Genomic DNA, 14,689 nt, shown 5'->3' on the forward strand with positions numbered 1-14,689 from the left:
GTTTTAAGTTCATTCTTGAATGAGGTGACAGTTTCTGCCCCCCAAACCCAGATTGGGAGCTGGTTCCATAGGAGAGAAGCCTGATATCTGAAGGCTCTGGCTCCCATTCTACTTTTAGAGACTCTAGGAACCACCAGTAACTCTGCATTCTGGGAGCACAGTGTTCTAATGGGACAATAGGGTATTAGGAGCTTTTCTAGATATGATGGTGCTAAACCATTTAGAGCTTTGTAGGTCAGGAGAAGGATTTTAAACTCAATCCCGGAATCAACAGGAAGCCAGTGCAGAGAAGCTAATACAGGAGAAATATGATCTCTTCTCTTAGTTCTTGTGAGAACACGCGCTGCAGCATTCTGGATCAGCTGGAGAGTCTTAAGGGACTTATTTGAGCAACCTGATAATAAGGAATTGCAATAGTCCAGCCTGGACGTAACAAATGCATGGACTAGCATTGTTTTGAGACAGGATATGCCTAATTTTGGCAATGTTACGAAGATGGAAAAGGGCTGTTCTTGAGGTTTGTTTTAAGTGGGTATTGAAGGATCTATCCTGATCAGAAATAACTCCTAAATTTCTGACAGTAGTGCTGCAGGCCAGGGCAATACCATCCACAGTAGCTATGTCTTTAGATAATGAGGTTCTGAGGTGCGTTGGTCCCATCACAATAACTTCGGTTTTGTCTGAGTTTAACATCAGGAAATTGTGGGTCATCCAGGATTTTATATCTTTAATACACTCTTGAAGTTTAGCTAACTGACCACTTTCGTCTGGCTTAATTGACAGATATAATTGGGTATCGTCTGCGTAACAGTGAAAGTTAATTGAGTGTTTCCTAATAATATTACCTAGAGGAAGCATATATAAGGAAAATAGAATTGGTCCAAGCACTGAGCCTTGAGGAACGCCATGGCTAACTTTAGCGTGCTTGGAGGGTTTATCGTTAATGTTAACAAATTGGGATCGCTCAGCGAAGTAGGACTTAAATCAGCTTAGTGCGATTCCTTTAATGCCAACTAAGTGTTCCAATCTCTGTAACAGGATTGTATGGTCAATAGTGTCAAAAGCAGCACTAAGATCTAGTAAAACAAGTATGGAGACAAGTCCTTTGTCTGCAGCAGTTAAAAGGTCGCTAGTAATTTTCACCAGTGCCGTCTCTGTGCTATGATGCTTTCTAAATCCTGATTGAAAGTCATCAAATAAACTATTGCTATGTAGAAAATCACATAACTGATTAGCAACCACCTTCTCAAGGATCTTGGATAGAAAGGGAAGGTTAGATATAGGTCTATAGTTTGCTAAGACCTCAGGATCGAGGGTGGGTTTTTTCAGAAGAGGTTTTATCACAGCAATTTTAAATGACTGCGGTACATAACCTGTTAATAAGGACATATTGATCATATCTAGTAATGAAATTTAAATTTAGCTATAGCACTGTCAGATAGGCATCTAGTGTAGAAGCTTTTATCTAATTTAGTATAGTCAGGTAGTAAGAATTCGAAAGTAATTAAAAAATGATCTGATAATACCGAATTCTTCGGAAATATTATTAAATCCGCAATTTCAATACCATATGCCAGCACAAGGTCGAGGGTGTGGTTAAAACAGTGCGTCGCCTTGTGCACACTCTGACTGAAACCGATTGAATCCAGTAATGAGTTGAAAGCAGTAGTAAGGCTATTGCTGTCAACGTCCACATGGATATTAAAATCACCTACAATAAGTACTTGGTCTGATTTAAGGACTAAACATGATAAAAACTCTGAGAAATCAGATAAAAATTCAGAATACGGACCTGGAGCCCTGTAAATAACAACGAATATAATTGGCTGTAATATTTTCCATTTTGGATGTTGAAGATGAAGAACAAGACTTTCAAAGGAGTTATAATTTAGTTTAGGTTTATGATTAATTAACAGGCTTGAATCAAAGATGGCTGCAACTCCCCCTCCTCGGCCTGAGCCTCTAGGAATTTGAGTTGTTAATATGACTGGGAGGAGACTCTTCATTTAACATATTCTTCATGGCCCAGCCAGGTTTCAGTAAGACAAAATAAATCTATTTTATTATCTGATATCAAATCATTTACCAATACTGCTTTAGAAGACAGAGATCTAATATTTAATAGTCCACATCTAATTTTCCTATTTTGTTCTATCGTTGCAGTCGTTTTAATTCCAATTAGGTTGTTAAGTATAGCGCATCTTTTGTTCACCTTTGATTTAACCGATCGGAGTCGGGGAACAGACACCGTGCTTATTAGACTATGAGTGGGTGACTGCTCCAACGGAAGCACAGAGGGGCGCGTAGTACTGCACCCCTGATTACTAATATCAGACTTGGGTTGTCATGGTTTATGTCTGATAAACACACACACAGACACAGAGACACACACACACACACACAGACAGACACACACACACACACACAGACACACACACATACACACACATACACAGAGACACACAGAGAGACACACACATACACAGCCAGACACACACAGATACACAGACAGACACACACATACACACACACACAGACAGACAGACAGACACACACAGACAGACACACACACATACACACAGAGACTAACAGAGAGACACACACACACACACAGACAGACACACATACACACACAGACAGACAGACACAAACACACACAGAGACACACATACACACATACATAGACAGACAGACAGACACACACACACACAGAGGCGTGTGACAAAGTAACTTCTATGAATGTAGAATTATATTTATAAGTATAAAGTAGCAGGACACAGAAACAATAACGTTTGGGTGAATAACAAAAGTTGTAAAACAGACTAGTAGAGAGAAGAGAAAACTTGTATCTCATTAAACCACGTGAAGTTTTTTCCTTACAATAGGCTCTAATGAAGCAGAAACGCTTATTGTCAGATAACGCCCATAATAATAATAATATTATAATTATATAATTATAATTACACTTATCAAGCAATATGAGAGAGACATTTGGTGATGATTGGTCGTTGTTTATGTACATTAAACCACGTGAAGCTTTTTCCTTACAGCCTTAATGGAGCAGAAACGCTTAATGTCAGATAACGGCCATTATAATTGGACTTTGGGTCCGATTTTTTGACAATTTTCGGTGGTTATACGAGGAGCAATATGACAGAGGAATTTGGTGATGATTGATCGTTGTTTAGGTACATTATACCACGTTAAGCTTTTCTCACGGTAAGCGTTTTAGAATGACCCCGAGGCAGCAGCACGGAGCTCCGGATCATTCAGGTTTGAAGCGTCCCCTCTCCACATGGAGCCCGCTTTTGGTAACGATTTAGTCGGGCACCGGGGGCCAAAATAGTCGCGACTCTTTTGGTAAAGACGGCGGTGTGTGTGTCCCCTTCAGAGGGGAGGGGGGGAGAGGGAACACGGAGAGGACAGCGTGTGAAATGTCACTAGGGGGGTTATGAAATATTATGTCATAAGTCATGAGCGTTATGGTAAACATGTTTTACACGCAATTCAAATATTCCCTCAGTGGTGTAGTCTACGTGATCCGCAGAATAACCACTGAGAAAGCTCCAGGATTTTCACATAGCCACTTAAAAATGCCCAATGACACGTAACGACATACTTTGCATTATATTTTTGATATATTTTGAATTGTCATCTGTGTTCTTTTTCTTTGCATATATAGGCTACATAAAGGGATTTCCACCCTAAATTGGGGCAAAAAAATCTGATTATAGGAAATTAAGTCTGTGACGCTCAAAATGTAACCTGGGGGAGGACAACCAGATCCCTCCCCCCACTATGATATGTACAGTATATATATTTATATAGTACAGTAGGCTATACCCGTTAAAATACTACAGCTGCTCTTAATCATGACAGCACACGGTGGGAAGTCACACTCGGTTGTATTTCTCATTTAGTCCTTCTTGTTTAAACCGGTTGAGCCCGCTTACATCAGACCGGGACAGTTCCCTGACAACGTTTGTTGAGTAAAAAAAAAAGATTCATCATCCTCAGTCAGGACCATAGACTATAAGGTCAGCACTCCCGGTCAGTGGGAGGGTCCTGTGGCAGAATGCCTCGCTCTGATTGGTCCGCGAGTGGTCGAGCCCACAGTACCAGAGTGTATTTATGCACTGAAGATGCAGTAAGTTTAGGATCAGTGATTTCCAGCACAGCTTGTTACCCTGCCATCCATCTGATAACTGGTAAGTTGGTTTTGTTGAATGAGAAAATGGATGTTTTCAATGATTTGGGTTTCTGCGGCTCAAAAAGCCCCAACTCTTCTCTCAGAAGCCCTGAATCTTTGAGGCTTACTTTTCTGTCTTTCAGAGGCTATAGCGGGTTCTGTTTTAAATCTAGAAAGGAGATATTGGTATCATATCAAATAGACGTCTAAGGAATCCATTTGGTTCCAAACATGTCTTGCTAGCTTGTCGGGAAGGTTGTTTTAATAATGCTCCATAGTTAGGTTAAAAATTTTGTCGAGGGAATAACTGGCATGACATATTCAAAGGGGTCTGTTGACCTCCGACCTCCAGATATCGGAATGAAAATGTATTCTATGGGTACCCACGAGTCTCCCCTTCACAGACAACCACACTTTGTGTTAGTCACATCAGTTTTTCCTCTGAAACTAGCATGTTTTCCCCAAATGATACAGATTTTTAGGCATTCTGTTATCAAATGTCATGAAAAATAGTGCAAATAGCTGTCGTGAATGGGGGGAAAAAATCGGATGGCCCCAGATCCTCCTTGGTCTGGGCTGAGCCACGAATATTTACAACATTTTGCACCCTCATTCTGGCCTAAAGGATCCTTGGTTCAATGACCACATTTTCAGGCGATTCCACTGTGAGTTTGGCAGTCGAATCAGGCTCCTTAGATCTAAGTGTCGACTACTAAGGCTAGGGATCAACCAATACCGATGCAGATTATCAGTAGTTACTAAAACTAATAACTGATATTTGGGACCAATATGCATTTAGAGTGAAAATGAAAATTAAGATTTTGGAAAACTCCAACACAAAACTTCTCACTTTTCCCGATGTTCTTTTTCATTTTTTATGATGTCTTTGTCAATTTTTTCTGCACTTTTTGACATTTCTGTTGTTTTTTTCCGACTTTTTTAATGTTCTTTTATCAATTTTTCTTCTTCAAATGCTATAAAATTGAATAAAACACCCAAATTCAATGAAAGTAATGAGCTGATGGTTTATTTTACGTGTGAAGAGCGTTGTACGGAAACCATCCACCTTATTTTTTTTGACAATTTGGTTGAAAGAAACCCAAATTTGACAACAGGACAACAGGAGGGTTAAATGCTTTAAGCAATTATTAAATAAATTAGAAACTTTCAACATAAAACACAGTAAAAGAGAGTCAGTGGTCCCCTAATACTGTATCTGAAGTCTCTTTTATATAGACCTTAGTGGTCCCCTAATACTGTATCTGAAGTCTTTTATATAGACCTTAGTGGTCCCCTAATACTGTATCTGCAGTCTCTTTTATATAGACCTTAGTGGTCCCCTAATACTGTATCTGAAGTCTCTTTTATATAGACCTTAGTGGTCCCCTAATACTGTATCTGAAGTCTCTTTTATATAGACCTTAGTGGTCCCCTAATACTCTATCTGAAGTCTCTTTTATATAGACCTTAGTGGTCCCCTAATACTGTATCTGAAGTCTCTTTTATATAGACCTTAGTGGTCCCCTAATACTGTATCTGAAGTCTCTTTTATATAGACCTTAGTGGTCCCCTAATACTGTATCTGAAGTCTCTTTTATATAGACCTTAGTGGTCCCCTAATACTGTATCTGAAGTCTCTTTTATATAGACCTTAGTGGTCCCCTAATACTGAATCTATAACTGTGAAACCGAAGCAGAGGGACAGACACAGAGCTGTAGAGGAGCCAAAGTAGATCACTTTTTAATATATTAACTTTATCAGTTATCAGCCAAAAACAACACAGATACAGATAATCTGCAAACTTGGCCCAAAAAAATGGGTTGATAATCGGCCAAGGGTCAATAATCTATCTATCCCTTATTCAGTGTTACCCCTACAAGATATACATGTGAATTTAAATATGCCCAAGACACATGCAATGCAGCTGCTAAATTAGGGGTACCGGAACCTCTTTTGGTCCGATTCTGGCTCTGTGAGAAAGCATTTCTCTGCTGGTGTGTCCCACAGCGAGATGAAGACCCAGCAGCAGCAGCTCCATGTGGCCACTCCTCTGAGACAGAGCCAGGCCCTGACCAAAGTAGCCAGGACTTCCGTTTACCTCAAACTGGATTCATCTCAGCCCACAGGATCCTTTAAGATCCGGGGCATTGGACACCTCTGCAAAACGGTAAGTCATTCTACCCCTGTATTGGGTATATAGTTGCAACCATCGATTATTTAATTGTCGATCAACCTGAGGATTCATCTCTGGATTAAGGGATTAGTTGTCTGGTCCAGTATGGACCGGTTTAAACATCTGTTTTTGACCCTGAAACCCTTTCAGGTTTCTGACTGTCCCGTGTCTTGTTTTGTCTCGTAGTGGGCAGAGCGAGGATGTGAGCGCTTTGTCTGCTGTTCAGGTAAGCACAAAGAAAAATCTATGCAAGAGTCGTTCATCACCTCTGTGTATTTCACTATGGAATCTTTGTTTGGTGCCAACCAGTGACGTAGGCAGAAATGGTATTTTGGGTACGGCTCCCCTAAATCAAGGGGGTCAAACCCAGTTTCACTTACGGGCCGGACTGGGAAATAAGAATCACATCCAGGCCCAGACGTGTAGAGTTTATTCACATGTTTTTATTTAATTAAAAAAGTAAAATATCTTTGACTGTATTATTGCATGTCTCATGTAGTCTTCTCACTCACAGTTTGGTCGACATAAAGCCCCAAAAAAGTAAGCAAAAAGTTCCTCAGCCATCATAGAAAAAAAGCGCTAAAAAACGTCGGCAAAAGTGGCAAAAATGTCGGAATAAATGACAAAAACTAGGTGGGCCAAAATGTATTGAGAACCTACATTTATATAGATAGATATAGATATAGATAGATATAAATAGATATAAATAGATACTTTTGGGCCCTATTTTGCACCCGGTGCAGTGCAAAGCCCGACGCAAGTGTCTTTGCTGGTTTAAGACCGACGCAGTTGTCAGTTTCCCGTCCAGCGCCCACATCATTTAAATAGCAAATGCATCTGTGGCCCATGGGCGTGCTGGTCTTACAGGGAGGTGTGTTCAGGTGCATTCTGGGCGTGCTGGTCTTACAGGGAGGTGTGTTCAGGTGCATTCTGGGCGTGCTGGTCTTACAGGGAGGTGTGTTCAGGTGCATTCTGGGCGTGCTGGTCTTAAAGGGAGGTGTGTTCAGGTGCATTCTGGGCGTATTGCTATCTTGAGGCAGTGGGAAGTGATTGCACCATTGACCAACAAAAACCTGGTCTAAAGTCAATAACGCAGCATTTCATTGTTATTTTAACAGAGCATTAGTAAAATGCTCCTAGGCTCGTGCACAGCAGCACACACACATGCACAAGATTACAAATAAAAATATTACGGTGTAAATCCTCCATCGTAACAGCAATGCTCCAAGGTCCAAACGCGCCTGGCTTTTAAAGGGAATAGGAGATGATCTCTGATTGGTTTATTGCATGTTACACCCAAAACACACCTCTGATTAATGAAGACACTAAATACGACCCTTTAGGACCATTCGCCCTGCAAAAGATGATTTGGACACGCCCTAAACATACCTGCGCCAGGCACTTCATGCCGTGTTCTTAGATCGTTAAAATAGGGCCCTATATGGTAAATGCGTATAAAAAGTATAAAAAAATTAATGTTGCCATGTTATCCTGTTTTCCCAGAAAAGAAAGTTCTTACAGGGTCAATAAGAGCCAAACACTGTCTGCACAACATGTTCAGTTCAGTCTTTAAAGGCTGAACACAACAGTTAAGACACAAAGCTGTCTCTTACTCCCAACAGGAGGAAACGCTGGCATGGCAGCAGCTTATTCAGCCCGTCAGCTCGGGGTCCCTGCAACTATCGTCGTTCCAAGTGTTACACCGAGCCCGACGGTGGAGAGGCTGAAGGACGAGGGCGCCACTGTCATCATCCACGGCAAGGTCAGTCAAACTCAACGGCCTTTAACGATCACGTCACGTCTCTCCACAGAGATTCACTCATACAACACGAGACAAGTTAACCTTATTATCCTGCAAGGGGGAATGCATCTGGTCTTAGACTTCATACACTTTATATACGGTCAGTACGAACAATACAGTACATAACAAAACAGAAATTTCTACGATAAAACTATTCGCAGCAAGAGTCCACATTTTGAAAAAGTGGACCAGTAATTTTCATGGTGATATCTAATTCACGTGAGAAAAATAATGAATAGGCTTTATTTGGGTCTTTTTCGAAACTTTACCCTTATGGGATACTTCGGGGCTTTTTTTTCCTTACTCAGGACATATTGAGGATACAAAATCAGTTTGCTTCTGTTGCAATTTGTTCAAGGTTGACCCCGATTTTGGGCTTAAAATGACTGGACTAAATAGACAGTGGACATATGAACCTTCCTCAATCTTACACTTAATGCAAAACTTTGATGAGTCTGGGTTCATTCTGTTCAGTCACATTTTTCCTGCGCTTTTTTGTTGTTTTTTTTCCCCACTAAAAAATTCTGAAGCTGAGTCTTTCTGTCTCTTTTAGGCTGTGAATGAAAGCATTGAATACGGACAGCAGCTCGTAGCAAACAACCCCAGCTGGACATTCATCTCTCCGTTCGACGATCCGCTCATCTGGTGAGACAATCTCAGTCTGCCTGTCTTCAAGGGGTTGGGAAGCATGGGAATTAATACGTACTGTGCAGAAATCTGTCACATCTGTCACGAGGAGTAGGGATCGACCAATTATCGATACCGATACTTGGTATTTATTATTAGGGATGCACCAAATCCAGATTTTTGGGGTTTGGCCGAATACCGAATCAACTGGTTGAGATTGTGCTGACTCCTCCTCCCATCCTCAGTCCATGAACCCAGTAAACACATGAATGAAGTAAACAGGGACTGTCCTTTCTTTGCCGTACCTGAAGTTGCTGCATTCTGGCTGCTGTCTGGAGATTCCTTCATTCACAACTCGTATTCTTTCTGATGTTTCATACCAGATGTTGTAACAGCGGCCATGTTGTGTATAGTTTAGGGTCCTCGCCACCACCAGAACAATCAGCATTGAACAGATTGAACATGTAGCTGGACTTGAATGGCCTTCTTTTGACTGAAAGTACTGCCAAACAACAACTTTTTCTGCTCAGCCAGATCCATGTCCACTTCCTCACAGCCTACTGCTCACCAGATCCATGTCCACTTCCTCACAGCCAACTGCTCACCAGATCCATGTCCACTTTCTTACAGCCTACTGCTCACCAGATCCATGTCCACTTTCTCACAGGTTACTGCTCACCAGATCCATGTCCACTTTCTCACAGCCTACTGCTCACCAGATCCATGTCCACTTTCTCACAGCCTACTGCTCACCAGATCCATGTCCACTTCCTCACAGCCAACTGCTCACCAGATCCATGTCCACTTCCTCACAGCCAACTGCTCACCAGATCCATGTCCACTTCCTCACAGCCTACTGCTCACCAGATCCATGTCCACTTCCTCACAGCCTACTGCTCACCAGATCCATGTCCACTTCCTCACAGCCTACTGCATTGAACGCTCCACCTACGTAAACACCTTCCTGTTATCAACTGCACTGTCACTACGGCGACCAGCGTAGCGCGCCGAGTGCAAGCGTAGGGTTCGGTTCGCTGGGAAGAAAGTCTAAGGTTCGGCAGAAACCAGAAGCCCGTCAAAAAGCCCCAATATTCAGCCGAAACAGAAGCCGTATCCTGGATTCGGTGCATCCCTACATCTGTCATGAAGAGTAGTGATCGACCAATTATCGAAACCGAAAAATGGCACACGAATTGGCGTGTCATACATACGCCACTTTATGAGATCAGTCTGCTGTGTCTAACTTTGAGGGTTTGTCAAATAATTAATTCACATACTACGTCACGGACAATACAAATAGTGATATTACAGGTGTCTGGTGATATGACAAGCAGTTTACATGCATTCAAGGAAGAATTCTTAAGGAAAGAAATTATCATCAAAAACATAATTTTTAAATTTAGAGATTTTGCGCTTTTGGTCTCTTCCGTATCGTGTCTTCTTTTAGACTAGTGGAAAGAAAATATTTGTTTTACTAACGTGATGTAATTTTCCCTTTTCACCTGCAATGTCTCAAATCCAAATTTAAAGACTGGTCTGTTGTTTTTGTGTGTGTGTGTGTGTGTGTGTGTGTGTGTGTGTGTGTGTGTGTGTGTGTGTGCGTCCAGGGAGGGCCACACGTCTCTGGTGGCGGAGCTGGAGAAGGAGCTGACGGAGAAGCCCGGAGCCGTGGTGCTGTCGGTGGGGGGGGGAGGGCTGCTGAACGGGGTGGTGGAGGGGCTGCGAAGAGCCCACTGGGCTGACGTGCCCATCGTCGCCATGGAAACCCTGGGAGCACACAGCCTCCACGCAGCCATGAAGGCTGGAGAGCTCGTCACGTTACCGGAAATCACCAGGTGATCTAATCAGATCATTACATCATTCTGACATAGTTTTAATTAGTTTATTTATAAGGTTTAAGTATTAGAGGACCACTAAGGTCTATATAAAAGAGACTTCAGATACAGTAATAGGGGACCACTAAGGTCTATATAAAAGAGACTTCAGATACAGTATTAGGGGACCACTAAGGTCTATATAAAAGAGACTTCAGATACAGTATTAGGGGACCACTAAGGTCTATATAAAAGAGACTTCAGATACAGTATTAGGGGACCACTAAGGTCTATATAAAAGAGACTTCAGATACAGTATTAGGGGACCACTAAGGTCTTTATAAAAGAGACTTCAGATACAGTATTAGGGGACCACTAAGGCCTATATAAAAGAGACTTCAGATACAGTATTAGGGGACCACTAAGGTCTATATAAAAGAGACTTCAGATACAGTATTAGGGGACCACTAAGGTCTATATAAAAGAGACTTCAGATACAGTATTAGGGGACCACTAAGGTCTATATAAAAGAGACTTCAGATACAGTATTAGGGGACCACTAAGTAGAGCTGGGCGATTTGTTTCCCTAAAAAAATCTGCGATTTTTTTATAAAAAACTCGATTTATGATTCGATTCGATTTTCCCCCTCTTCCATTTAAAACTAAATAACTGCAAACTGTAAATATATTTTAAAAATATATATTTATTGTATTTAATTAAAGTGCATCAACATAAACAAAATTGCAAAGGCAAACCCTTTCTCTAAGTGAAAAGTCACTGTGCAGTGTGCAACAAAGATTGTTAAACATCCAAATTATTTATACTGTATTTGGATTAAAAAAGATCTAAAAAATCGATTTTTTAAAAATATGAATTGATTTGACCAACCAACTTGATTTTTAAATCAAATCGATTTTTTTCCCAGCACTACCACTAAGGTCTATATAAAAGAGACTTCAGATACAGTATTAGGGGACCACTAAGGTCTATATAAAAGAGACTTCAGATACAGTATTAGGGGACCACTAAGGTCTATATAAAAGAGACTTCAGATACAGTATTAGGGGACCACTAAGGTCTATATAAAAGAGACTTCAGATACAGTATTAGGGGACCACTAAGGTCTATATAAAAGAGACTTCAGATACAGTATTAGGGGACCACTATGGCCTATATAAAAGAGACATCAGATACAGTATTAGTGGACCACTATGGCCTATATAAAAGAGACTTCAGACACATAGACACACATTCAAACACACACACACGCAAACACACACACACACACACCGGCCCTGCTATTCTCTTTAGAGATCGATGCACACACCAACGTACAAGTATAAACTTCAGGCCACTTACGTAGCTAAAGCTCTGCGTGGAGCCTCCACAGGACCATAAATCAGACTTCAGCGAGTCAGAGACTGACCTCTCTCTCTCTGTCTCTCTGTCTGTCTGTCTGTCTGTCTGTCTGTCTCTCTCCTCCAGTGTGGCGACCACGCTGGGCGTGACCAGGGTGTCTGCTCAGACGTTTAAACTGGTGGGCGAGCACGCGGTTTTCTCTGAAGTTGTCACAGACCAGCAGGCTGTTCAAGCCATCGAACGCTTCGTAGGTGAGTACGACCTGCAGCTCAACACACCAGAGAGGCACGGAGTCGTTATTTATCAACTGCTACATGAATCGCCAACTGTTTTCACAACCGATTAATTGGTTGGAGTAATTTTTTATGGGAAAAAAAGCTTTTTAAATGTGAATATTGTCTAGTTTCCTCACTCTGATGTGACAGTAAACGATATCTTTGAGATGTGGACAAATCAACGAGTCCTCCAAACTATACGAGGTTATCGGTGGTTTGTCTCCTCCCCTCTAATACGACCCACAGGAGCGTTTCATAAACTAGCGCCCCCCTAGTGGTGGCAGGAAATACGTGCTTGATGGTGTTTTAAGCCCCCAACGGCGACTTCAAGGCACCTAACCCTTAGCCTCATGAGACCGTCCTGATCAGTCTGGCAGTTTGAGACAGAGAAAATTTGGAGCTGTTCGCCGAAACGACCGACCAATCAGCGCTGGTTTTGAGGCGGGTTTAGGCGTGACGCAACGAGAAGCGACTGTTCGGTCTAAACAACGTGGCGGCTTCCACAGATGAGATGAGCGTAGCTATCGCAGCGAGTTTTATCTGAATTAGAAAGTATTCCTTCATTGAAAGAAGAGCAAAAAAAAAACGGCACTGGAGGCTTTTCTCGGAGGAAAAGAAGTTTCTGCTCTTCTCCCGACAAGAGTTTGATCTGATTGGTTGATTTGGCCCGTCTATCACCAACATATGTGGCGATAAACAGATAGTTTATCCAATCAGCTAACCAGGATTTTCGCCCCTTCCCAAACGGAAAGTTCCCAGATGGATTGCCTTGCATTTGCCTGGCATATCCATCTGGAAACTTTCCGTTTGGGAAGGGTTGAAAATCCTGGTTAGCTGATTGGATAAACTCTCTGAGGAGTTAGGTTACCTAACCCTAACCCTAACCATTGCCTAATCCTAGTGCTAGTGCGACGCCGGGGTCTTAAAACTAGAATTAGAGTTAAAACTTAACTGGATATTTTTAATATTGGTTAGTGGGCTATACAGGTTATGTATTAAAAAAAAACTCTGTATGTAGCCTATGCTGATTGCTGTGTGCGTGCATGTCATTGACAAATATAGGGAGGACATTCAACTAAAGTTGCATTAAATCAGGTTGTTTTGACCAAGATTATGCTGCAAAATGTTTTTTATTCAACTACATTTAAGATCCCTGTTATAGACTAACAGTATTTTAACAACCACCATTAAAAATATCCAGTTTATTCCCATGCATTCCTGTTTAATCCCATTAATACCCATTAACTCCCGTTTATTCAATTTTATTCCCATTAATTCCCATTAATTCCTGTTTATTCCTGTTAATTCCCATTAATTCCTGTTTATTCCCATTAACTCCCGTTTATTCAATTTTATTCCCATTAATTCATGTTTTTTCCCATTAATTCCCATTTATTCCCGTTAATTCCCATTAATTACTGTTTATTCCCGTTAATTCCCATTAATTCCTGTTTATTCCCATTAATTCCCGTTAATTCCTATTTATTCCCATTAATTCTCATTAATTCCTGTTTATTCCCATTTATTCCCGTTAATTCCTGTTTATTCCCATTAATTCCCGTTTATTCCAGTTAAATCCCATTAATTCCTGTTTATTCCAACTTTGAAAATTCCCAGAAGTTTTTTGCAACCCTAGTAGCAGGCGTAGAGCAGATTTAAAAAAGCCAAGCGTCCGCTGTGAGACTGACCTCGCTCCTGTTCTCTCCCCTCAGACGACGAGAAGGTTTTGGTGGAGCCGGCGTGCGGCGCCGCTCTGGCCGCCGTGTACAGCGGTGTCCTCGGCCGGCTGCAGGCGGAGGGCGAGCTGGCGCCGCGACTGGGCCCCGTGGTCGTCGTGGTGTGCGGAGGAAACAACATCAGCATGGAGCAGCTGGGGAGGCTGAAGAAACAGCTGGGGATGATCTAGCCTAACCACTTCTGTAACTCCTGACGCTTTCTTTACATTTCTGTTGCTCGGTCAGCTAAACTCGACTTATAAACTATTCATTCCAGACTGTGAGACGCTCCTGAGCTTGGAGACTGACAGATTTTCCCGCTTTTTATTATGCTTTTATAACACTTTTGTTTTTTTGACCGTTTAAAGGTGCAATATGTAATACTGACAGCTAGTGTTTAAAATAGTTACTGAAGTACAAATTCAAAATACTTGAGAGTGCTCCTTTTGTTATCACAGAGATTGGGAAAAATATATATATATATATATATATATATATATATATATACACTGGAGAGAGTCATCTTCCCCACTCCCTCCTCCCCAGACTTGAAGTTCACGTTGGTTGCCAGGCTGAGATTGCAGCATCCACAACAATGTCGCTAGACGATTGTCTCACATAGCCAGACATTACTCCACAGCAGAGTAGCTAACGTTAGATGCTGGCTATGTTGACAGTCATAAATGCCCGTGCTCACGTGGAGCTCTGTGGCCAACTGATAGTATACAGTAAAT

At 41.6% G+C, this 14,689-nt stretch overlaps 1 protein-coding gene across 1 annotated transcript; it reads left to right on the forward strand.

Moving 5' to 3' along the window:
- The first annotated feature begins 3,737 nt into the window (after nt 1–3,737).
- Nucleotides 3,738–14,410, forward strand: LOC114555846 (L-serine dehydratase/L-threonine deaminase). Its single transcript, XM_028578575.1, has 8 exons — nt 3,738–4,208; nt 6,198–6,357; nt 6,550–6,589; nt 7,986–8,125; nt 8,718–8,809; nt 10,399–10,626; nt 12,092–12,216; nt 13,953–14,410. Exons 2-8 carry the CDS (start codon nt 6,202–6,204, stop codon nt 14,144–14,146), a joined length of 975 nt encoding a protein of 324 aa, XP_028434376.1. The 5' UTR covers nt 3,738–4,208; nt 6,198–6,201; the 3' UTR covers nt 14,147–14,410.
- Nucleotides 14,411–14,689: the final 279 nt, after the last annotated feature.

This window comes from Perca flavescens, chromosome 5 (assembly GCF_004354835.1).
Source record: "Perca flavescens isolate YP-PL-M2 chromosome 5, PFLA_1.0, whole genome shotgun sequence".
NCBI lineage: Eukaryota > Metazoa > Chordata > Actinopteri > Perciformes > Percidae > Perca > Perca flavescens.